Source organism: Anarhichas minor, unplaced genomic scaffold (assembly GCF_050575085.1).
Source record: "Anarhichas minor isolate MPS153535 unplaced genomic scaffold, ASM5057508v1 ptg000080l, whole genome shotgun sequence".
Taxonomy (NCBI): domain Eukaryota; kingdom Metazoa; phylum Chordata; class Actinopteri; order Perciformes; family Anarhichadidae; genus Anarhichas; species Anarhichas minor.
The window spans coordinates 2,114,110-2,137,435 of record NW_027466526.1 but is presented as its reverse complement, the minus strand read 5'-3'; the positions used below and the strand labels follow the sequence as shown (position 1 = coordinate 2,137,435).

Below are 23,326 nucleotides of genomic sequence, written 5' to 3'. Positions count from 1 at the left end.
GCTGTTAATTTTTCATGAAACTAATCCAGATAAAAGGGATCGCCTTCATTTCTTATGTCAAATCTGGTTCATTGGCACTCAAATAGTATAGATATGGGTTGTTAAAATAAAAACCTAATAGGGAAGCGATTCAAAGTCATTTTACACTTGGAATTATAGTTGAGGGAAGTTTGAGCTACAGGTTAGGTAATTGTTGTAGTTGCTTTTTTGGTGAAAAAGGAAACGGGGCTATTGTCCCTGCAAAAACAAAACAATAATCACTTCATTTTGACTTTCATAATGACGGCAGGCAGCACTACTCATTTCTTTAGTCTGCATGCTTTATGATTCACATTATGTGCTGTGGAACAACTCATTATTGGTGTATTATAATTGTTATGGAAAAAGTGGCAGGCTTCCTTGCTGCCATAGACGAAACAGCCCGTGGCAACTTCTCCATCAACAATCGATAGCTGCACACTGTCGTGAGTTTCACTTTGCATTTACTCTGAAGGTTTTAGGCAAGTTCAAGTGGATCGCACAAGATGGCAGTTGGATGAGAAAACAGACTCCGGTACAAACCCATTATAGTTTTATTTGACATACAGGTGCTTTTGGTTCCTAGTCGAGGAGCTTTACTGAAAGCACAGATTCCATTTACACAAAAAGAAAAACCAATGGTAGATTAGATTCCTCACTTATCTGGATAAAACTAGCTTTTGTCCGAGACAGAACACATGTTAATGGTTTTCAGTTTGTGACCGTACTGCTTTGATTCTCAGCAGGTTCTCCTACATCTGTCACTTGCCGTGATTATGAAGATGTCACAAGATGACAATAACAAATTCACTTTTACATTTTTTTTCTTTACAAATTCTGCACCAAATAAAATAAGGTAAAAAGATCTAAAGAACAGGAACAACAATAATAAACAATTGTTCTACATAATGTTGCAAAATCTACATTCAAAAAATCAAGATGCGCAATGTTGTACCAGGGCCCCATTAAATAACCATATCAACAAGCACATAGTATAACGTCTTTGTCGCTCTGTCCGTCTGTACGCCAGTCCTCCACACAGTCAGACATTTCTCACTTTGTTCTTCAGTACCGTCAGCAGTGTCTCCTGCACTTTTCAACAGAGCCACTCTCTCAGTGGTGGAAGTGAAGGAGTAGGAGCTACAGGGTAGAAAAAAAACATACTTTTTTTTTAAAGTCCATAGTGGCCCAAGCCTTGTGGCTGAATGTGCCCTATCCCGCTTGTGCATAAACATTATATTCAAATCATACAGGTAGCAGCAACACCCCTGCAGAGAGGGGTCGAGGGGGGGTGAACAGTGGGTGAGGATGGGGAGTTTGTGGAGAAGGAGGAATGAGGAGGATAACAGGCGGAGGTTGGGGAGGTGCTGGACTTTCTGTCCAGAGCACTACTGTACAAGACTGTCTTCGGGGGAGACTGGGTCTGTGTCATGGCCTCTGCGATGTCTGTGCTCAGTTTTGTTCCTGTTATCCAAGTCTTCGCGTTCACCTGTGTCTCTCTCCCTCTCTTGCTCCCTTTCTCTCTTCCGCTCCCGTCGCCCCTCTTGGTTCTCCTTATCTTTCCGGTTGTTGCGATTCCTCCGTTCCCTTCGCTCATTCTTCTTCCGTCCTCCTGGAAGTTAAGAAAATGACGTAACAAAGATTAGTAAAGCAGGGGAGAGGGTGAAGCTCGTCATCTCCCTCCCCCAACAACGTCACAAGGTAGTATTCAGTGAATAAACGTTTTACTTTGCATCATTTTCATACTGCTTATCCATATGTTTCAATAAGAATGTTGTATCATATAATGCAATTAACACAGCCATAGAAACATCCAAAATACAGGTTTACAAGTCAAGTAGTCACAATTATTATGCGTTTGCCACTTAAGAAGTCAGTGTACAAGTGGCATATATGGTAATGTAGTAATGAATGTATGCAATATTTCAGCTTAGGAGCCTCAAACACACATGTTCCAAGATGACTTCTTACAGTATTTTGCTGTGGCTAAAAAGACTAAAGCTGCTGTTGATTTTTGTCTGGCTAACTGTAGTTACTGGGGTTCATAGCCTTAAATAATCGATTCATCGCCTGTGAGTAATGAAAACCACTGGTTGTCGCAATGCTCGGTGTTCACCACTAGATGCCAGTCTTTACCCACAGACAGCGGCCCCTCTCCCTGTGACGAGCGGACCTTTGTCCAAAATAGAAAACCTTTAAATAAGCCCCCAATTTATCTGTTCTTGCAACATCATCTCATAAACAAAACCAAGAGTTTTGGAATGCTGAAGGTTTATCTCTGCTCGGGCTACAGTTATTAATGATAATAACAAGATCAACCCCCAGGGAGGTTGGAGACGGGACCTGCAAGTGAAAGCAGAGGAGGCCCTTTCCTGTTTTTGTACTGCTGCTGTTCATGTGTGAGTGGAACGGAGCAGCACGGCCTGCTTGGCTGGGTGGCTGGCTAGTCGGGGATTGTGAAACTGCTGAAGTAGGCAGTAGGCACAGACACAGGGAGAGAGGGAGAGAGAGATAAAGGGAGGGAGAGAAAGAGATCTCTCTGTGTCTCTCCCGTTTAGCCCCCTACGCTCATCCTCTCGCTCTCTGTCTTTTCATTAATCAAGCCAGGGCTCGGGTTGGACCATGGGCCATGCCTGACCCACACATTCTGGGCTAAAGATAACGAGCTCTACCTGGCCACTGTGTTTAATCTTCCTCTAGAAATAATGAAAGAGGACAGGAGGTCAGGGGATGGACTTGTGCATGTGTGAACAATGTGCTCAAACACGGTATGGACGGCATAGTTTGATTGCAAGACGGTGAAAAGTTACTGAAAAAGAATCAAAATCAAAGATTGCAAGGATCGGTGGGTCCAGGGAGGGATGGATGGATGGATGGGGTAATCTGGTGCATTGACTCATTCAGGGTCTGCCCCCCGTCCTCTATAAACACAGGAAGTCCCCTTCGCTCTCATTGTTTTCTCTGTCCAGACACCATTTACAACTATTTACAAGTTCAGTGGATTAGTCATACTGTAGCCCCCGTGCTTTTGTCGAGCCAGAGGAGAAACCTAATCCATGCCAGTGTTGAGATGATTAGGAGAGTGTTTATCAAACCAAGCCGCGTTTGGTTAGTTGGAACTGTTTCCGATGGACTTTTTGTAAACTGTTTAGTGACATGTGTGTAATGGTCCCCAAATGAGACACCTTAGGAGGTTTTTGACATTAAGCACATTCCCAAGAGCCAAGTTTTAATGAATAATGTTGGACTGGCAGTTAGTGAGAGGTTGGCTTTAGGGACAACACATGAAAATCCTCCAGTGATTTTATGAACTGGGACCTGTACCTGCGGTGATATAGCATCATTCGAAAAAGCTTCTTTGTTTGCCTTCATAAAAAGTGGAGGAGATCACCTATTAGTCCTGTTTTGGCCAAGACGTGTGCTATATGTTGTGAGAATGCAAAAGTACTACACATAGATTTATTTAATAGATTGTTCTAACAACACTTGGTAAAATTGTTTTTAGGGGAACAAATGCGTCTTCCAATTGCTCAGGAATCTAAATATTTGGCACAGTTTGCTTTGTACAGACACATGTTTTAAACCATTACTTATCACTTACACTTGGGGTACTGGAAGTAGGCGTAGTAGGATATTGCATTTGTACAGGCTGTATTCAGTGTTTGATGTTAGGTAATTGCATGAGTAATGAAGAAATGCATTGATACTGTGTTATATAAATTCAAAAGTCACTGTAGTGACTAATTATGTAAACACTGTTTTTATCAAGTGAAATGGTTGTGTTTGGACTATTACATGTATGCTGTAAGGGCTTCCTGTTGGTACAAGTTGAATTACTGAAAATGCAGTAAAAGAGAAATAATGCATCATCACGTTAAGACTGTGACCGTTTCTCTGCGACCAGCAGCCGGGTGCAGTGACTTCCTAATGTCTCCACTGGTTGCCTGGGAATAGCTGCAGCAAGTAACTCCCCGTGAATCCACAAAATGTTGCTGTTACGTTTGTGTTTGTGTTCAGAATAAGCAACAGAGGCACAATGTGTTAAATAGAGCTTTAGAAGTGCTAGATGGGCTTTTAAACTATTTTTTGTGCTAAATCAAGGCTCTTAGTCTTAGTCTCCTGGCTCTAGCTCAGTACCGAACAGACGTATGTGAGAATCGAGTCTATCGTTTTAATCTAATTCTTGCAAGATTGCAAAAAAACACATCTCCCAAAATGTCAAACTACTCCTTTTAATGTGGTTTCATTCGCCGTAACCGCCACAACTCTAAAGCTACTGAAACACTTATTTAATTTCAAGCCCTTGACCACTGTCTATTTTGTTGTGTAGCAAAAGCTCATAAAAGTGAGTACAAATATACAACACGAATAATGGTGTAATATAAGAGAGCACTCGTAAATCTCTGTGGTCACTCATGTATACTCTAATATACATGCTCCACTAGATGTTGTCGTTTGTAGTAAGACTAGATACTCTGTAAAAGATTTTTTATGACCAACACTGGACAAATATTGACATTCATTTCAAATTATGGTGAATCTGGATCCAATTAAAGACTGGTCTGTAACTTCTCTTAGGTTCCACGTATAATTAGTGCCGCATTCAGGACAGAGATGACAAGTATTTGTCATCAGTACAACTGAAGAACATTTGCTATAACGTCTAGCTAATCCTTTTCATGGTATTTATTGAACTAAAAAAAAAAACAGATGAGAGTAGGAAACAGACAGATGAAATGGGAGAGAGGGGCACTGAGGGTAAGGGGAGGTGTGTGTGTGTGTGTGTGTGTGTGTGCGCACGTGTGTGTGCGGTTGGAGGAGCACTGTGTGTTTTATGGTGGCACATCCTCCGTGGCAGGCGCTCTGTCGTCCGGGGAGCTTTTGGCGGGAGCCAGGCCGGGATTAAAGGCTATGGGCTGTCCCACAAGTGGAATGCCTGCCGCATGGCCGCCAGGATGTCATGGGGGGGGTTCTGGGGGTGTGTGTGTGTCAGTCCCCCCCCCCCGCCTCATTGACTGGCTTGTGTAATAGCCAGGTCTGTGTGTATGAGTTATTAAAGGAGGCTAATGTTTGCAGAGGGCACGCAGTCTATCTGGCCACAGAGATAGAGAGGTGAACGGCAGGTCGATCGAAGGACAAATTAGCCAGCGTTAACTTGAGAGAGACAGCGGCGGATGAGGATGCATGTCTAAACATTCACAATCTCTAACTGCAGATAACGAGGGAACAGAGCCAAGTTTCTCTGACTATAAGCCAGAATATGTCAGTGTGTTTCCTACAGTTTTACAACTTTTCTGACGTGATATCTGTAATTTAAAACATTGTTTGGAGGGAGGGGGGGGGGGGGGGTCAACACCAACCAAGTTGAGATTTTGCAGTGTTTCTATAGAACTGGAGCAATAGATCAACATCTTCTGTCAAGGATTATTGATACAACTCTCATATCTGTGCATTGAATATGAAACTGGAGCCAGGAGAAGATTACTGTAGCCTAACGACCTCAAGCAGTGGAAACAAGCTAGTTTCTTTTACCTGCCAGAGAATTCACCCACCAACAACAATTAATAGTTTGATTGTGTAAGTCCCAAACAACAACTTGTTATTTTTTTGTTTGAGAATGGATTAAACTAAGAAGACACATGTTCATTATTGGGTTTTTAAGGTGCTGTTAAGAAAGATTGAATAATGAGTTAGAACAGACCAATGGCGAAAGAGGATGAAATGAGCAAACACTCAGTAGACTCATGTGGAGGAGTAAAATGATGTAGCAAGGAACATAATGGGAGGAGAGGTGGGACAGAGAGGGAGGAGGAGGCAAAAAGGAGAGAGTGCAAAAGAGGAGGAAAGGAAAAGGAGGCGGATGTATCAGTGTCTGAGGGCTGCTGGAGGATTACAGGGGGCTCTCTGAGGTCGGACCACTGACCCCCTAGCGTGTGCAGAACGTAAACAGCGAGGGGAGGAAGCGTCGAAGCAGATAATTAGCTCTTCATTCACTGCGGATGCTCTTGGAGTGAGGGCAACCGGGTAATCACAAGCAGGGGCAACATCGACAAACTGGGTCTGTGAGTCTGTGAGACTGGGTGTGAGACTACAGACAGCTTTCTTTCTTTCTTTCTTCATTCACCTCCCTTCTCTCTGAGCCCCCTCCTCCCACCAGGCTCAAACTAGATCAACAGAGCCGTCGACTCCGCACTAAAGTCTCGGCCCCGACCCGACTGACTGGGAGCGCCAACAGGGAGCTTATATGGGGGTCTGTGTTTTCTTTGGTGTGGTAGAGAGTGTGTTTGTGTGTGTGTGTGTGTGTGTGTGTGCCTGTGTGTGTGCCTGTGTGTGTGGAGGGGACGAGGAAGGGGGAATGGATCAGTAGAGAGATACAGATAGAAAGTGAGGGAGAGAGGGATAGCAGGGGTGACAGAGGGCACATTTCACAGTCTGCCTTACAAATCACGTCGACCCAGTTGACTCTCTTCACAAATTACCACCAAGAGCAACGGCTGTTTAGTTATTTTAGTGAGACAAAGATGGTATGTGTGTGTATCTGTGTGTGCGTGTGTGTGTGTTTGGGGTGCACAAGCGAGTGGGTGTATCTGTATCTGGACTTGGGTGTGTGCATGTGTTTTTTTGCGTGCGTGTGTGTGTATTGGCAGCTGTGAGGATAAACCAATACTGATCCCCTGGTCGCCGCGTGCCTCCCAGGGGGAGGATGTTGATGTTGAGCTGGCTGTTTCTGCTCCAGAGTCAACTGCTTTTCTGCTGCATCTCACACACACACACACACACACACACACACACACACACACACACAGACACACGCATGCACAGAAACATGCACACACAAATATACACGCACACTGTTTGTTCTGTAAGTGTGAGGCCCCAGGGGGCTGGATCTCAGCCTCCTAGCCTGGCTACAATCTGTCATTTAACACTACAGAGGCCAGGCTAAAAAACAACCAGCCTTAGCCGCCAACCAGCTCAGTAACCAGACACACGCAGTACATACATAACACGAAGCGGTCGTAAATGCACCGCAGCATTGGGTTTTTACAAAGAGACGAGTCCGTCTGAGAGCAGTTTTAACTCTCTTCATTAGATCGTTTTCCCCTGTTTACAAGGAGCAAGGAAAGCAGTTTTTACTGTTCAAATATCCAAAGAGGTCTCGTGGGAACACACACAACATACCCATTGCAACATCACACATGTGTGTTCCCCCCACTGTCCTCACTCTAACCACAATGACAATCCTCTGAGTAAACAGTCGTAGTCCTGAGCGGAAGACCGACCAGCTTTGATTGTACAAGCTGAAGCAGCACGGTCTGGAATTCATAGAAACTGTGCCATGTGTCACAAATACGCTGCTGGCAGTGAGTGGGATGGGTCAACAGCAGCTACAATAGACAATGTCTAGAATGTGGCCTTTTGAAACTAAATCTGTTTTATTTATTATCAACTACTGTTGTCTTTACCTGGACATTTCCTCCTCTTGACCAGGCACTCTTTCATCTCTGAGATCTCGGGGCAGGGATTGCCAAAGGGTGATGGGTACTGGAGGACCTGCCGTGTGCGGGTCTCCTGGCCCCGCTTGAACCCACAGGTTCTCCCGGACCGAGAGCAGGGGCTCCACTCGCTCCACTCACCCACCTCGCAGTGCACTGACAGGGGAAAAAGTGAGACAGAGAAGTGAGGGTGAGAAAGTGCTTAGCCATTATACAACAAGCCCCCCCCCCCCCCCCCCCTTCCCCTGCCATCGCGATAGTCTTTTCTTCTGACACAACCACACACTGGACTGACCTTGTAGTGTGCACTCCATGAGTTTGTCACTGGGCTCGTAGTCCTCTGGACAGACATGGTGGCACCTCCCGGTGAGCTGGTACAGGCCTGGCCGGCACCGCGCGCATGTCTCACTGTTCACACACGCCTCGCACTCCACAGGGCACCCTGTAAAGACAAAAGCACAGTTATGCATCTCTGAATAGAGGGGCCAAATATAACACCGAAACATGTTTTTATGTGCGCTTCATTCCAAAGTCAGAATTGTTCGGTAAACTCTGCATGATGAATGTAGGATAAATATGAGGTAAATAGAGTAGAATAAGGGGCAAACCCCACATTGTATCCCTGTCCCTGATGAATGTGAACTCTAAACACTCACTGGGAACACACTCCCTCTGTGTGTCGCTGCGGACCAGCCCCTCAGGGCAGTTCTCCTGGCACTTGCCCAGGTGAAGGTAGAATCCTGCTCGGCAGCGTGTGCAGAAGTTCTTGTTGAAGCAGGAGTCGCACTCCGACCTGCACTCTGAAACACAGACCCACCGCCAGCGTTTATTTAAACTGTACAAGTTATCGTGTGTGTCCTGGTGTTAAATATACAGGGTGTCAATGTGTGTGTGTGTGTGCATTTGTGTGTGCATGTCTCACTGGGAATACAGTCAGGAATATATAGGCCACCGCAGTCAGATGGATTTATGATTTTAAGTAAAGCAACACTTGGTTTCATTTAAAGTCGCCAAAAGGAAACGTACTTAACAGGTATCAAGTTATATGAGTTCATACTGTAAGTATAAATAATGCCATCTTTCACAAGCAGGTTATGAAACTGTTGTTTGTAAAGAAGGGAGGACATGTATTTTGACAATGTCTTGGAGCCGACTAGACTTCTTGTGCCTGTCACATCTAAGTAAAACACACTGTTAAGAGGCCACATTTAACTCAGGACAAGGCTGAGATACTTTTCTATGTGTGCTTGTTAGACACAGAAAAGTGAGGATTATGCTGAATACTTCTGCCCATCCATTCAGGGAGAACCTAATTACACAAAAGCCTGGCTACTACAAATGCAGTTTGTTACTTACTCGTGCAGGTGTTTCTCTCTGGGGAGCGCGTGCCATAAAAGCCCGGAGGACAGGAAGTCATGCACACCCCGATCTGCTTCATCCCAATCCTCTCCAGATGCATGAAGAAGCGCGGCTTGCAGGACAGGCAGCCATTGTAGTCAGAGCAGGTCAGACAGCCACCCTGCTGGCACCCTGAGCTCACACCAGAGATCTCTGTTGACAGGAGCAGTGATGGGGGGGTTAGGTTAAGTATGAATTTCACATCATATACAATTACTATTTGGGGCATATTAAACAATGAAAGTTGAATTGATCTTAATGGATAGCTTGCTAAATATGCACCACTATTTTTTTTTAGCCAAGGACCCAATGCAGTCCAACGAGTCCCATTTTTAGTCCTTGACAATAAGTCACCAAGTGGTAAAATTCAGAACCTTATTGAGCCCTACTATATTAAACTGCTCTAGCTTTTCATCCCATTCATACCAGCCTATTTAACACATATACCTGCAGGTTTTAAAATATTTATCTTGCTACCTAACACAGCCAATGAACAGAGAATTTCCTCCCATGTACTTGCAACTACTTGAAAAATAAAGTCCCTCCTATTGATGTCTGCCATATGATATGAATGTCATTTGTGCAGAGTACAATGGAAAATCTCATTTTGTGTTGTTGTTAAAGTGGTCTTTTTTGTTAGGTTGCCATGCACTAATCAGGATTAGGCTGATAACATAACGTACAAACTACAACCCAGACTGTTATGAGGGTTTATACATTTCAAAACAGTGCAGGTGTCAGACTGTCCTGTGGCACCACTGTGCATGCTATGTTTGCTTGACTCTACAATACCACAATAAGTACATCAATGAGATGCGATAGCTTTAATGTTTGTGGAGCAACACTGTTGCATTATGGTATCAGTGTGTGTATCGAGTTCCATAACCAGTTTCAGTAAATTCAAAATAAAAACAATCAGTAACAATGACTTGATAATTTAAAAACAAAGAAATCTATTTTTTGTTAACATTTGGCAAAAATGTAAGTTTATTGTTTTACGTATTGAAATCTTTCAGTCAAGTTTAGTTCAAGTATTGTCATCTGTATCATGAATGGTTATTTCCAGTATCGGAGGAATAATCACCTACTGCCTTATTAGCACAGTGCCAATGACAGCTGATTGCACTTTGTCTACAACCCTGTTTATATGTACATAAGTACTGTAGTGTTTACTTCATGTTGATATATTTTACAGTGGGGTTTTCATCCCCCACTCTTCACTTTTTTGTGGGATGATTCACCAAACGTTGTCTGCCCTGGATGAAAGCTCGGAATATAAGTTTTAATCATTTTAATTGTATGTTGACAGTTTGTCACAGACCTGTTTAATTTCTTCCAACTTACAGCCTCTGTGTTAAAATAAATCTTAAAAGGATCAACACTAAGGGCTTAAAGTCTTAAAGAACTAATTGTATTAAAGAAGAATTCAATTCAGGGTGATTTCTTGCAGTCAGTTTCCGGGAAACGGTTGTATATCATCCTTTTCAGGTTGTGATTGCACTTAGTTGACAAAAACAGTAATAAAGAGGTTTTGGGTGGTTGGATGGTGGCTTGACAGATTCCATGATGTTGGGCAGTTCAGAGAGGATGTTTTTAGCTTCTGGTCCCGATGTTTAAGTAACAGTATAACAGTTGTTATGAGGAAATTAGTTTAAATCTCTCCTCTGTTAGAAATACTATTGTAGAGTTAAATCCAGAAAGTTGTACTGGGCTTTAGGGACGGGCATGTTACAGCCTTTAATTAAATATATATATATACTATAGGAGCGACACCTGTGACATAGAGTCAATATGTAGTCAATAGACATGACAGAAGTTCTATGTTTTACATACTTGTGCACCCAGGGCACATTGGTTCTCCATTCTCAAAGGCACTGATTGGAAAATGTTGCAGTAGTCACACATGGTAGGCAAATTGAATGCAATCCCTGTAAGCGTCCAAGGAATTGATTTTCCTCTCCAGCCTTGGCATCTCATGCCACTGCATTAAGCTGGCCCTCTAAGTTCAGGGTTTGGCTGACAGTTTACCATAGATCATGGATACTTTGTTTGAAATATCTCGACAATCTTTACAACTGCTGTCCATTTGCCCAGATGTGTTCCTGCCAAGATGCCCTGATTCACAGAAGTCTTAACACACAGGGATTTGGCCTTGCCCTCACACTCGCACCAACAAAACCTCAGTTGGACTTGCATAACATACCAACAAAGTCACATATGAACAAACACATTCACGTGCCTGCACACACGCAAACACAGATGGTTCATGGAGAAAATAGAACTGTGCAAACAAATAGAAATATCGTGAAAAAATGTGCCATAAGTATTGGATGGTTAACACTTTATAGGATTCCATCATGTGACACATTTTTATAATTCTACGTTCAAGATCTAAATCATCCCATCTTCATCCTGCCCCGAACCGACCTGATAAACTATCCAGTATACGTGGTTTCCACTGTTAATACCCAGGCACCCACATGCCTTCACTTTTGGATGCATCATCACAGACAGGAAGCTTGGAGCTCGGGTTCAGTCCCTGCATCGTAATTTTGGCTAGTTGACTCAATGGTCATTGACTCCCAGCTCAGTCTTTACCCGCGTCTTTCCTTCTGAAGTGTGAACTCATTCACCCTTCACCAACTAATCCTTCCATCCTCCCTGATATCTCTGCAAGTGTTAGCTATCTGCATCCTTGGAGGAAGTTTGGATTCTTAGCACATGTCAATTAATGGGTACTGAGTCAGTCTGGAAAGGCAGGAGTCTCCTCGTGAACTAAACCTTCAGCTTGAACAGTAATTAATTAATGCTTTGGTGCTGCCGTCCAACAACAGCATTGCATCATGGCTGAGTATATGTGCATATGCTGTATCGTACAATGTTTGATCTTTTTCAGCCCTTAAAACACATTTTCAGCATATATTTTTGAATAAAAACAAATATATACTTATTTAAAAAATTGTAATTTCATATAAAGCACATTGTTGAGACTTTTTTTCAGTCTCAGGATTCAAGAAACCAAGTGTTTGAGAACTCTTAATAGACCCTCCTGCCCCCCTCTCTTACACTGTGTTAAGAGGCTCTTTAAAATTGTTTAGGGGGAAATAAACATTTAAAAGGGAGAATCTGTGTAGGGTATAAAGCTGACTACAACATCTATATATATCCTACATTAGCACAGCACAAACATCTGAGAATAATCAACCTATTAATACAGTAGGAATTGTTCCTTGTCCTTTATTGTAAAAACGTCTGTCTGGTGTCATTTATATGTCTGTTTGCTGCAGTTTAAATAAGATCTATATTGGCTGTTTCTCTCTGATGAGCAGTAAAACAATCCTCACTCAGTTATTCAGGTCTGACCTAAACTACATTGAACAGAGCTGCCAAGAGCAAGTAACCCCAGGACCCCTTTGAAACTACATAATAAACACACAGTTAACCCCGGATGCTGCAAGTCCCTGCTCTTTTTTTAAATTTCCACTTTGGTGGTCACAAGGGAAGAAATGACAGCAAAACCCGTCCTGGTCCGGACTACAGATCTGCGCTCAATGATTAAATGTAAAGATAGAGAGACGTTTCAGCCAGGTGGCAGGGATAAAACATCACTTCGAGATCTATTGTTGTATATCACAGTCAGTCTTCGGCCACGCTGGCAAGCAACTATTCCAGTTTTCAATGCTCTTCTCTAACAGCTTAGTCACAGAGCACATCTGGAGACCCTCAATGATAAAGTGAGCGTAGGAAGAGTAGAAAAATATACTTTATTAATACTTATTTCATGGTGTCATGGAAATTGGCTTGCCATAGCTCAAGAGAGGAGACATAATGTTGGACCTTGGGGAGATATATGGGAAATGAAATACCTTCACTAAGTGTTTTCAGTGTGGAGCATCTCTGGTGGTTTCATGGAGCCTACTGTCAAATGTGCACGAACTCAGATACAGTAATAAGAAGAAGATGGGGCATGATTTCAAATTACAATACTGAGTTCAATTTTCATAAATGTGAATATGTGATCTGAACATGGCGGTTACTTATCTAAAGCTGTGAACATACACTTGAATATTGATCAGGCCGGACAACCGGGCAGCACACTGTGTGCATGAAGTCTGCTGCTCTGGCCGCTAGAGAGCGAAGTGAACCAGATACTGTGCGCAAAGAGCAGCCGCTGCAAGCTTCAGGTGACAGCCAGGCAGAACAATTCATTCATCAAACTAAGGCTCAGAGGAAACATCGTAAAAGTGGACTAAAAATGGTGACATTACTGAAGGTATACCATGGATGGACTACACAACCAAAGAGCTAATAGCGCTGGAGTTTGCGCTGGAATTTTATGAAGAATCGCTCCCCCGTTTTATAGCAGCAATTTAGTGCGTTGAAGTGCTTAAACCATGATGGAGAAGTGTAGGGTGGCTGGTAATGTACAATTATTAGGAATTGTAGGTAATTCCTAATAATCTGGAAGATCAGTACAATCACTCTTACAATTTGCCAAAATGTGTTGATTTTTTTAAATCTTAAATGATAAAATAGAGAGAGAGAGAGACAGAGAGAAAAAAGTCCATTTTTTTAACCTTCCAAATAACATTAATTTAAATATCTAGAATAGACTGAATATATAATTTACAGTTTTTCGTTGGTAAAATATGTAGAATGTCGGCGGGAGACCGTTGTGACTTAACGGCTCTGTGAGTAAAACAGGCCAATAAATGCTGAAAAAATATATAAGAAAATTAAAAAGAATATGCTTAGTGTGTGCGCACACTGGGAACCGCACTTTGACCTACTCACGTTTATGTTGCCGGTGCCTGGGGCTGCTGTGCTGCTGACAACCAGTGTAATCCATGCAGTGCAAGATGATCAAAACAAAGGAAATCAGTTGTAATTGCATAGTAGCCCAGAGATGAGACTCGTAAAGCCAATGTCAATGTTCACCAAGTCACTAATGGAACAAGATTCCGTTTTCTTCCCCCCAGACGGAGGCAGAGTGTGCAGGGTATAGGCAATTCCTAGACACAGCAGGACCCCCAGCTATGTGGTGATATGTGGTGATGGTAGTGTACTGTGGCCCAATGATGCCTGGGCCGCTTAGCATGTAACATCCTGGATAGGATCTTCATATGTGCCAAGAAAGCCAGAGTGAGTCAGGGATCCGCTATCCGTGCTGTGTTAAAGAACATCCCTTCGAGAAAAAAAAAAGAAAACACGCCAAAAAGCTCGATTCTCATCCGGTGTGCGCAGGAGGAAAGCAAAATCACTCATTGGCGTAGGTCAAGAAGATAATTAGAATTAGTATTTATGATTAAAATGATTATCAAAAAGTTTGAGATAACATTTCCATGTGCAGGACTCCAAATTGACCTTCCTCTTCTCCGCGTCTCTCTCAGTGGAGATGCGCCGCGCGTCCCGGTGCGTGTGCGGACACCCTAACGTGCCAGGCGCGGTGAGGGTCTCTGCTTCATCTCAGCATCAGCTAAAGCGCAAAAAGTAAAAGCCATCACAGGACCAACACTGGTATTACAAAGAAATATCTAAGTTGAAGTTTCGTTGTTGGCTGTCAAACACACACCTCCTCTCCCTCGCTGTCGGCGGCAGGCAACTGAACAAAAGTAAATCTCCGCAGTTTCAGCGCTTTTCTGCTTTGCGTGCAGGACCCATTCACTCCCCTTTCTGCCGGCCGGCTGATGACTTCAGCCCTCTGCTCTCTCTCTCTCTCTCTCTCTCTCTCTCTCTCTCTCTCTCTCTCTCTCTCTCTCTCCTATGAGCTCCAAAGTTTATTTAGAGGGCAAGCACCACCGCGTCAGAGAGAGAGAGAGAGAGAGAGAGAGAGAGAGAGGTTAAGTTATTTCAACGAGGGTTGTGTACTGTTGCTTCTCCGTGATTCCTGTCTGACGTTGTGTTCCCAGTGATGCTTTAAATTTGCATCTTTTAACATGAACTGAATGTAAAAATTACATGATTGAAGAGAATGCACTCACCTGCTACCCAGCTTCTTTTTTGAACTGAAAAAATAGCCAATATAGTTAAAATTGGTATGTGTTTGAAAAGTATTTTTTGAAAGTTAACAGAAGAAATGTTATTTTTTAAAGTACTTTAAAAATATTTTTTATTTGGCTCAACAGATTCTGGTCACAATCCCAGCAGCCAGATTACATGAGTGCAGAATGAGGAAAAAGAAGAGCTCCGTTATGACAGCAGGTGTTGTAACTTGATGTCATTTTGTGCCTTTTGATGTTTGACTTTTTCCCTCCAAAGAGAGAGAGGTGACCAAATGTCGTTTCCTTATCCTGACTGAGACTGTGATTTATCCACAATGTAAGATTAGCACAAATATTACTGACTTTACAGTGAGTTTATAATTATATGGATTTTTAAGGATACATCTGTGCGTGTATGATACTGTTCTAATATTACTCCAGGAAAATGGTTCTTTCAAAGGATTGAGAAATTGGAATTATATTTATTTTCAATATTCAATTTCAATTATGACATTTGAAATTGATCTGCAGAAATGCACCTAAAGATGAGCCAGTGTACCAGAGAGTAATTTATTCATGTACCAGTAGTTTATCGGATACTGTGTGGGATAATCCCTTTCTATTCCTGTGCAATGACTTAAAAAAAAACCTTTTTATTCAAGCCACAGTGAATGTTTGGTGTGGAGGGAGAAAACCCCCCCAGTTGACACCAGCCAAAGAAGCAGCAGCATCTCATCTTATTACCTCTAGAGGGAGTTAGCTCCATAAAAGCTTGAGGCACATTGTCATAACAGACCAGCATTGGTGTCAGTGAGTTATGGTAAACTGTTACACTTGACCTTTTCCTTGCAAATGTTTGTATTGCTAGGCTGACTAAGATAAAAAATATCCACAAAACAATTAGAATGCATATCTTATAAATCACATGGAAGGCCCATTCAGGACTATTTAGTGCATTGATAATACATTGCCCATCATCATTCAGTTGTCACTTCTCAGTTTGGGAGTTTTCCTGATAATTGGTCAGAGATGCAGAGACGTTGTTGTATACATCCAGGTTTAGTGAATTGCGGCCTCTGGAGATTGGAGCAGAGCAGTGTAAAGGGGGGTTGAAGCTTCATTTGTCTAACTGGTGTGTTGATGTTTAGGGGGGGGGGACAATATGCACAAGTCCAGTGCCTCTCCTCGCTGTGGCTTCTGGTCTTTCATCAGTCACTGTGCTTAGGAAAGCAATGCAAACACAGTGTGGGCTCTTTCTTTATGGGAATACTTCCTTGTTTGCCCTGTACTAGCTCAGGACCAGGACAGTGAGACGTAACAGAGATGGATGCATTGTTTTAAACCATTTCACCTTCACTGAGGCAGACTGCTGAATCCAAACGTTACCCAGGACATTAAGTGATGCATTATAGTTAGGCATGTGACTATGCAAAATTAAAATGTCATGTCATTTTTCAAAGATCTTTATATTTGAACAAAAGCACAGATTGTATTAGACAGAGACATTTAGTGTCACATATAAGCTCATGTGTGTTCAATTGAATTGTTTTTGCAAAAAGATTGGAAAAATGGTAAAATATTATGATGAAATTATGAAATCTCCCTCCTCTCTCTCCTCCGTCCCAGCAGTTTGGCGCAAGGGATGTCGAAGAATAATGCTTGTCTTTGTATCCCAGTCTGAACTAGCCCCACCATCCCCTGGGGGTAGGAATATGTGTGTGTGTGTGTTTTGTGTGTGTGTGTGTGTGTGTGTTTTGTGTGTGTGTGTGTGTGTGTGTTTGCGTGTGTTGGTGTGTGTGTGTATATGTATGTGGCATTGGGGTGCGCAAGGTTAAGGTCACTTGGTCAGTCCCTGTGACCGTCCAGTGAGAGAATCAGTCGACACCTGCAAATGAAGTCGGGCAGGTGCATAGACCCTCCCGACCAAGGATGGATGCACACTACAACTTTTTTCTTTTTTAAATACCACGTTTATTCCTATTTTAGCCTTACTCTTAATTAGGCCTTGAGCTACGAGAGGGGCATAAGAGTGCACGGCATCATCTTGACATAAAGTTTGGCCAAGCAGTTAAACTACTAACTCTTTACATTTTCAAAATTTCTGAAAGTACAGAGGACTATCTGACTCTTTAGCTGCTAAATGCTTCACTTTGTCTGTCTCCCTATTGGTGTTGGGTAGGTGGTACTGTAGCACAGTGGCACAGTTTTTATACGAGTGGGTCCCTGCTTTGTTCAACATGTTTGTTAGGTTACACACAATGCTCTTTGGTGAGTAATAATTAATGCAAACATAACTTTTGTTATGAGAGGCTGAAGTTCAAAGTGTATCAGACACTTAACAATCCCCTAGCATAAGCTACAATCAGAGGTTACAAGCATAGGCTAACAAGCCCACTTTCTAATATTCAAATGACATTGCACAAATCCATTTACGCTCTTAATCCTCAGACGCATGAGAGTAGCAAACATACCACCACACTTGCAAAGCTCATGCCTGTGATGTCCAAACTCTTTATGCCCCGGCCTATGACTCATAAAATTCCCAGATGTCAGTGACAATGTTGATCCGCTGTCCTGTCATCGGTTAATGAATTAGGCCGGGCTCAGTGTGGACAGCAATTGATGGCGCGTGTCTCGCTGGGGTCTGTGAAAACATAGTGGTGCAGTCTGTGGCCTTATATGCAGGTTTTTTTCTGACGTTGCATCTATTAGCGCTGCAAATAGCCCGGTGGCAATCCTGTGCATTCTCTCAGCATGAAGCAAGTAGAGAGAGACAGTGACACGGGGCAGCAGAGGCGGTGCAAAGTTATGAAAATAGACAAGCACACACACACACACACACACACACACACACACTCACACACACACACACACACACACACACACACACACACACACACACGCACACACACACACACACACACACACACATTCTTACAGGATCTAGAAGTTCTAATAAATAATCATTGATTCTTGAAATTCTATTATGCACAGAGCCTGGCAGGATTAGATAAATATAAGCAAGGATAAGACAGGTGCATGTTTTGGGGAAGCAGGTGAGGCAAACTCATCTTAAATGTGTGTGTGCATGTTTGTGAGGCTGCATTTTTGTGAGTGTACCAGGGTGATTGAGGGGATCATTTCATAGTAAGAGGGATTGAGAAGGTAGTCAAGGACAGATAATCACTGTCAGCAAGAGCTGTCAGCTGTACACACAGAGGGAAAGCAGCTCAGAGGTTTGCATAGAGAAGGTCAAAAGAGAAGGGAACTGTTTTTACAGAGTATTCCCTGTATATGTGTTTGTTTATAAATTATGAATACGTATGTGCACATGTAAGTGTGGAGATATCTGCTTCATATGGGCGTGATGTACTCAAGTGTACTTTTTTTTTGCTTTACTGTGGCAGTGACCCCAGGAGGAATCCCCTCAGCAGGCCTGACTAATTTGGCCATGAGCGTGGCATTAACTACACATTCCTTCCGAAGCGGTGTCTCCACTTCCCTCTCCCCCTCGACAGCAACACTTTAAATAAACTGAGCCCAGGACTGTTAGGAAAGGCCACCGCTTTCTGTGTCTGACCCTTAGTATGACCTCAATTGATGTATTTCCTCTTTTTAGCCTCTCTCTGAAAAATGTGACTGACCGGTGAATTGTCAAAGGGACTAGTATGACAGGAGGGGGGAAAAGTAAAGAAAGTCCTGAGTTCACTTGAGTCGTGGAGGGGGGGGGTTGGCTTCTTTACCCTCCAAAAAGCAGAGGAAAAGTCAGTGAGCAAAGCCAGCCACCTCTTGACAAGAGTGAGAAAGTTTATATATTCTCTTCCCTCTTGCAACCCCAGCGTTGGGTCTCTTATGAAGCTGTGGAGAGACAATGGCAGCGTACTGGGGATCAAACACTGCTACCCAGGAAATTTTAATCATCGGCGCACCACTAGCTCCCCCCCCCCCATCAGTTGTTGCCAGGCAACAGGTGAGGCATGCCCCAGATATTCCATATGTGTGTGTGTGTGTGGTATATTTCTGGTGGGGCAGTGGGCGGCAGTGCAGATCAGGGTGTGGAGGAACCTTGGGGTTATTTTATTAATCTGCATGGGGAGTCTATTTTCTTTCTCCTTGATAGAACCCTTTCAGCTCTTTCTTTATGGCAGGTGGCCCGTCTGCCCTCGACTTTTGTCCTGTGATCATTCAGCTCCGCGGGGACCCGTGTCAGGCATCCCCCTGAAAGAGAGCCTTTGAGAGTAGGTGTACTGAATTATGGGTATGTGTGAGAGATACAGAACACTGTTATCATTATGGAAAGTTTGCAAAGCGGAATCTCTCAAGAAAATCTTGTTTGAAATGCAAATACTGTAAATCATTTTTGTTGACTTTTTCTGAACATATGGTCCAGAAACAGCCCTCGAGAAACTTCAACATTACTCGCTATAGAAAGTTGAAAGAAGGCAGATGGCCTGAGCTTTATTTTTCTAGTGAACAATTTCCTCTCAATCTAAGGAGCTCTAATGGAAAGACCCTGAATTAAAACATGTGTGAAAGTACAATTTACCCCTTGGTTTCTCACCCAGGCAGAACAACCCCAGCGAACCACGCTGAGAAAGAGAACTTGTCTTTTTATGAAGTAAATTAATGCAGACATTTTTCCATCCAGTGAAAAAAAATTAGGACTCTTCCAGCAAATCTGAGCGTTGGCCAAATCTGCTCTGCTGGAGTTACCGGTGGCTAATGTTAGCTTGTTGATTTCAAGAACTGTTGAGACTGGTGAGAGTGTGGTTTTAACAGTCAACAAATAGCTGCTCCGATGTTCCAAACATTGAGACGCTGGAGTGATGCCGCTCCTCTCTCAAATGCACCGCATATTATCATGCTGCGGCACTCGGAACACTTTGGAGGGATAACTCCGGGATTTTGCCTCTGTCCACATTGTTTTGAGCCGATTCAAGGATCTTATTGCAAAGAAAGTATAATTTACCGTACGACAAAATTGCCCATATAATTGGATCCACAAAAACTAACTTCCATATTGAGCCAAGAGCAGTTATCCAGACAGTTTCCACCAGACTTCTTCTGAACAAGATTAAGAGTCTACACGCTAGCAACTCTGTGAACAGCAGTGCTAAATAATAGTGTCAGCGTGCTAACATGCTCCCAATGACAATGCTAACATGCTGATGTTTAACACGAATAACGTATACCATGTCCAACATCTTTAGTGAGTTAGCATCTGAAGCTGAAGCAGAATGTCATTAGTTTTGCAGGTATTTGGTAACAAAACAAAGTATTGGACACAATCTTGAGTTGATGATGGTGCTTGGCGAAAAATGAAGGAATCACCAAAGTTATTACAATTCATCCCTGTGTGTGTACCAAGCCACTGGCAATCTATGCAATAGTTGTTCATCCAAAAACTAAAAATGTCAGCCTCATGGTGTGCAAGGGAATCATAAAGTCAGTAGGATTCATCCACTGGGGACTTGTGCAAAATGTCATGGCAATGCATCCCAGAAATGTTGAGATAGTTCAGTCTGCACCGACTGACATAGCCTCAGAGCTAGTGAAAAAAACAACATGCAGTATTTTCCAGATGGTTTCTACGTTATGGCGTTATGTAAGATATTACATAATATCTTTGTGTAAATCAGAAACCTAAATACAAGCAGGTTGTGATGTTTATGAAGAAAATAACATAAATTATCTGCCAGCTCTCATTCTGTTTAATTTTAGTCACATATTGTTGGGTTCACCAAGCAAGGAGACGAGATCTCTCCCAACAGAGGCCGGAGGCACTGAAAATTAACAAGTTTTGATTATTCGCACACAAGCAAATCCATTTCATGTTTGAAAACCAGTCATATAAAAATACCCAGGACCCATAAAACAGCAGGATTCAAGGGCTGGTGTTTTATAATTACAGCCATAGCTCTTGCTAATGACCAGAGTTGGAGTGTTTAGCAGGGACAGTACATGTGAACTCTCCACAGGGCAAATCCAGCTGATGCGTAGAAAGTAAAATAAAGTCAGATAAACTAAAAAAAAAAGAAACTAGAACAACTTGGAGGTGAAAATATGAGCATATGGTAGGGCACAGTGTCTCTGTATGTTGTTGAGCCAAGCCTGTAAGTGCAGAGCTGGTCTGATTGTAATTTGGCATTGTGTTTGGTTTGGTCTCACGGACCAACTCAAACAGGGTTTATAAGCACTGGAGCCGTAACCAAAGTTTTCCAGAAAATTTACAAAGAAAAGAAATAAGTGCCATACTGTACGTAATGATGAAGCATTAGAAAGCAATGAGTATTATATGATACATTCTTATATGTTAATGTATTAATAATACTATATGAGTTGTTGTACTGTGTACTGAAAATATTTAACATCGGTAACTTTTGAGAAACAAGAATAACAACCTTGTTTCACCTCAGTCAAATAAAAGTTGTGACATTCTCAAAAAAAGTTCCAAAAACCTCTGATGTTAGTAAGTTGGAAAATCTTTTTGAACACAAAGGCAAGCATATTATGGTTCAATGGTTATGAAAGTATAGAAAATCATCACCAATGTTTGCAATGTGTTTTTACACAACATCAGCAATACGAACCACGACAATTATGGTGAAGTAAAACTCTGTTGTTTGTGATGTTTCCCAGAAAGTAATCTTGTTTCAGATCATAATCATTGACCGCATTGGTAATGGTATTCCTCCTGACTGAGATCCCTGAGTCGATGTGAAATACCAACAATATTTACCCACAGAGAACTTGAGTGGAGCTGGACGGCACACATGCTCGACGTATGTGAAGCACATGAGGCCAGTAAAACATGACTGATTCTGCATCTGACCAAAAGAGAGGGGCGACTGACTACAGTGGCTGTTTATAGCCAGCGATAATGGCCTCCACATAAAAGCAACAGTAGGCTAATTATGCTCGTGAGTTTGTGAGATAGGGCAGTTGTTTTGTTGCATGCTGCAAAGTGCTTTTAAAAAAAATTGACATATGAGACAAAACATTCATTCTGACTGTCAACAGTTTTTTTCAAAATGTTCCCCATATTGGCAATTAAAGCATGTCTAAAGTATGGTTGTGGTCAGGAAATTAAAACCACTGGTATAATGATAGGAACATGGTCATGGTCATGGTTGTCATTCTTTCCACCATTTTGCATAACCACATATAGATGCAATAAAAGTATGTATTAGTGGAAGAATGGCAGAATCACGCTAGAGAATCTCATTGCAGTCAGGTCCAAATGGTAGAGAGGTTTTCATTTTGTAGGGCGTTTTGCTGACAACATGACAAAAATTGCTATTACAATCATCGCTGAGGGTTCAGTGTCCACAGTCATTCATTTTTCATTCATTCATTTGAATGTGCTTATATCAGTGTCTTAACCCTTTGGGTTGGAGCCTAAAATGGTTTCTGCACAGTCCCCAAAAGACACGTGTCCTTATGTATTTGAATAAGCCTGAGATCCTGGATGACGCTGAATTGACTCTGATTGGAACCTGACTGCAAAAAGTGTTCAGGAAATCTGGCATAGACCATTTTTTTCAATCAGCAGATCTCTGTGTACTCAGAAGAACTCTCATCCAGGTCAAAGCGCAAATTTCTCTGGACATAGACAGACATGTGGCGTGGGATTGGCTGCTGGGGAGGGCTAATGCAGCACAGATCTGGGGGCGCTGAGGGACTGTGATTGGATGCGAGTGATACGGGCAGGTTTGTTGTTCTTGGATGATTTGTTTGGCAGTAGATATTCCCATCCTTGATCGTGACTGAAATGAGTTGGCTCCGATGGTTCACACCAGGAAATACCACTTACCTTACTTTTAGTACTAATGTATGTGTATTATAATCATGCTTCAAAATTATCTTGGGAAATAGAAACTGATTGAACTGAAAACAAACTGTGGTGAGCTACCAAAAGCTCGGGGAGGGTTGCATTCGCAACACACACACACGCTCACACACACAGGATATGGTGCATATCACTAATCGTCATAATAGATGACTCATTGTCATTTCCGTGTGGAATTTACTGGAATTTTCAAATTATCAACAGGTGGCACACACAGAGACGGTGTGTGTGTGTGTACGCCTGCTATAGCATACAATGCAACGATGAAATTATATTATGTCATATGTAATATTTTAAATCATATGCTCACACTGAAAACACACACACACACACACACACACACACACACACACACACACACACACACACACACACACACACACACACACACACACTAGATTAACAGTTGACAGAGAATTGATGCTGTTCTTGCAGTAGTCATGGTTAACAACAGCTTGCTCAGTCTCAGAGGGATTATAGTCACTGAAGCTTAAACCAAACAGAACTTCTTGTATGCTCTGTCACATGAATCATTGCTTTGCTTTTCTACTGCCTTCTCCATTTGCCATTTGCACCTCTCTAAG

The 23,326-nt window shown here is 42.5% G+C and overlaps 1 protein-coding gene across 1 annotated transcript; it reads right to left on the bottom strand.

Annotated features, from left to right (window-relative positions):
• Window positions 1-1,406: 1,406 nt before the first annotated feature.
• Window positions 1,407-14,565, bottom strand: rspo3 (R-spondin 3). The gene is made up of 6 exons (XM_076081435.1): window positions 13,707-14,565; window positions 8,871-9,065; window positions 8,171-8,314; window positions 7,810-7,956; window positions 7,485-7,670; window positions 1,407-1,630 (listed from the first exon to the last, which is right to left on the bottom strand). The coding sequence occupies exons 1-6, from the start codon at window positions 13,804-13,806 to the stop codon at window positions 1,407-1,409; spliced, it is 996 nt and encodes a 331-aa protein (XP_075937550.1). The 5' UTR covers window positions 13,807-14,565.
• Between the last annotated feature and the right edge of the window lie 8,761 nt (window positions 14,566-23,326).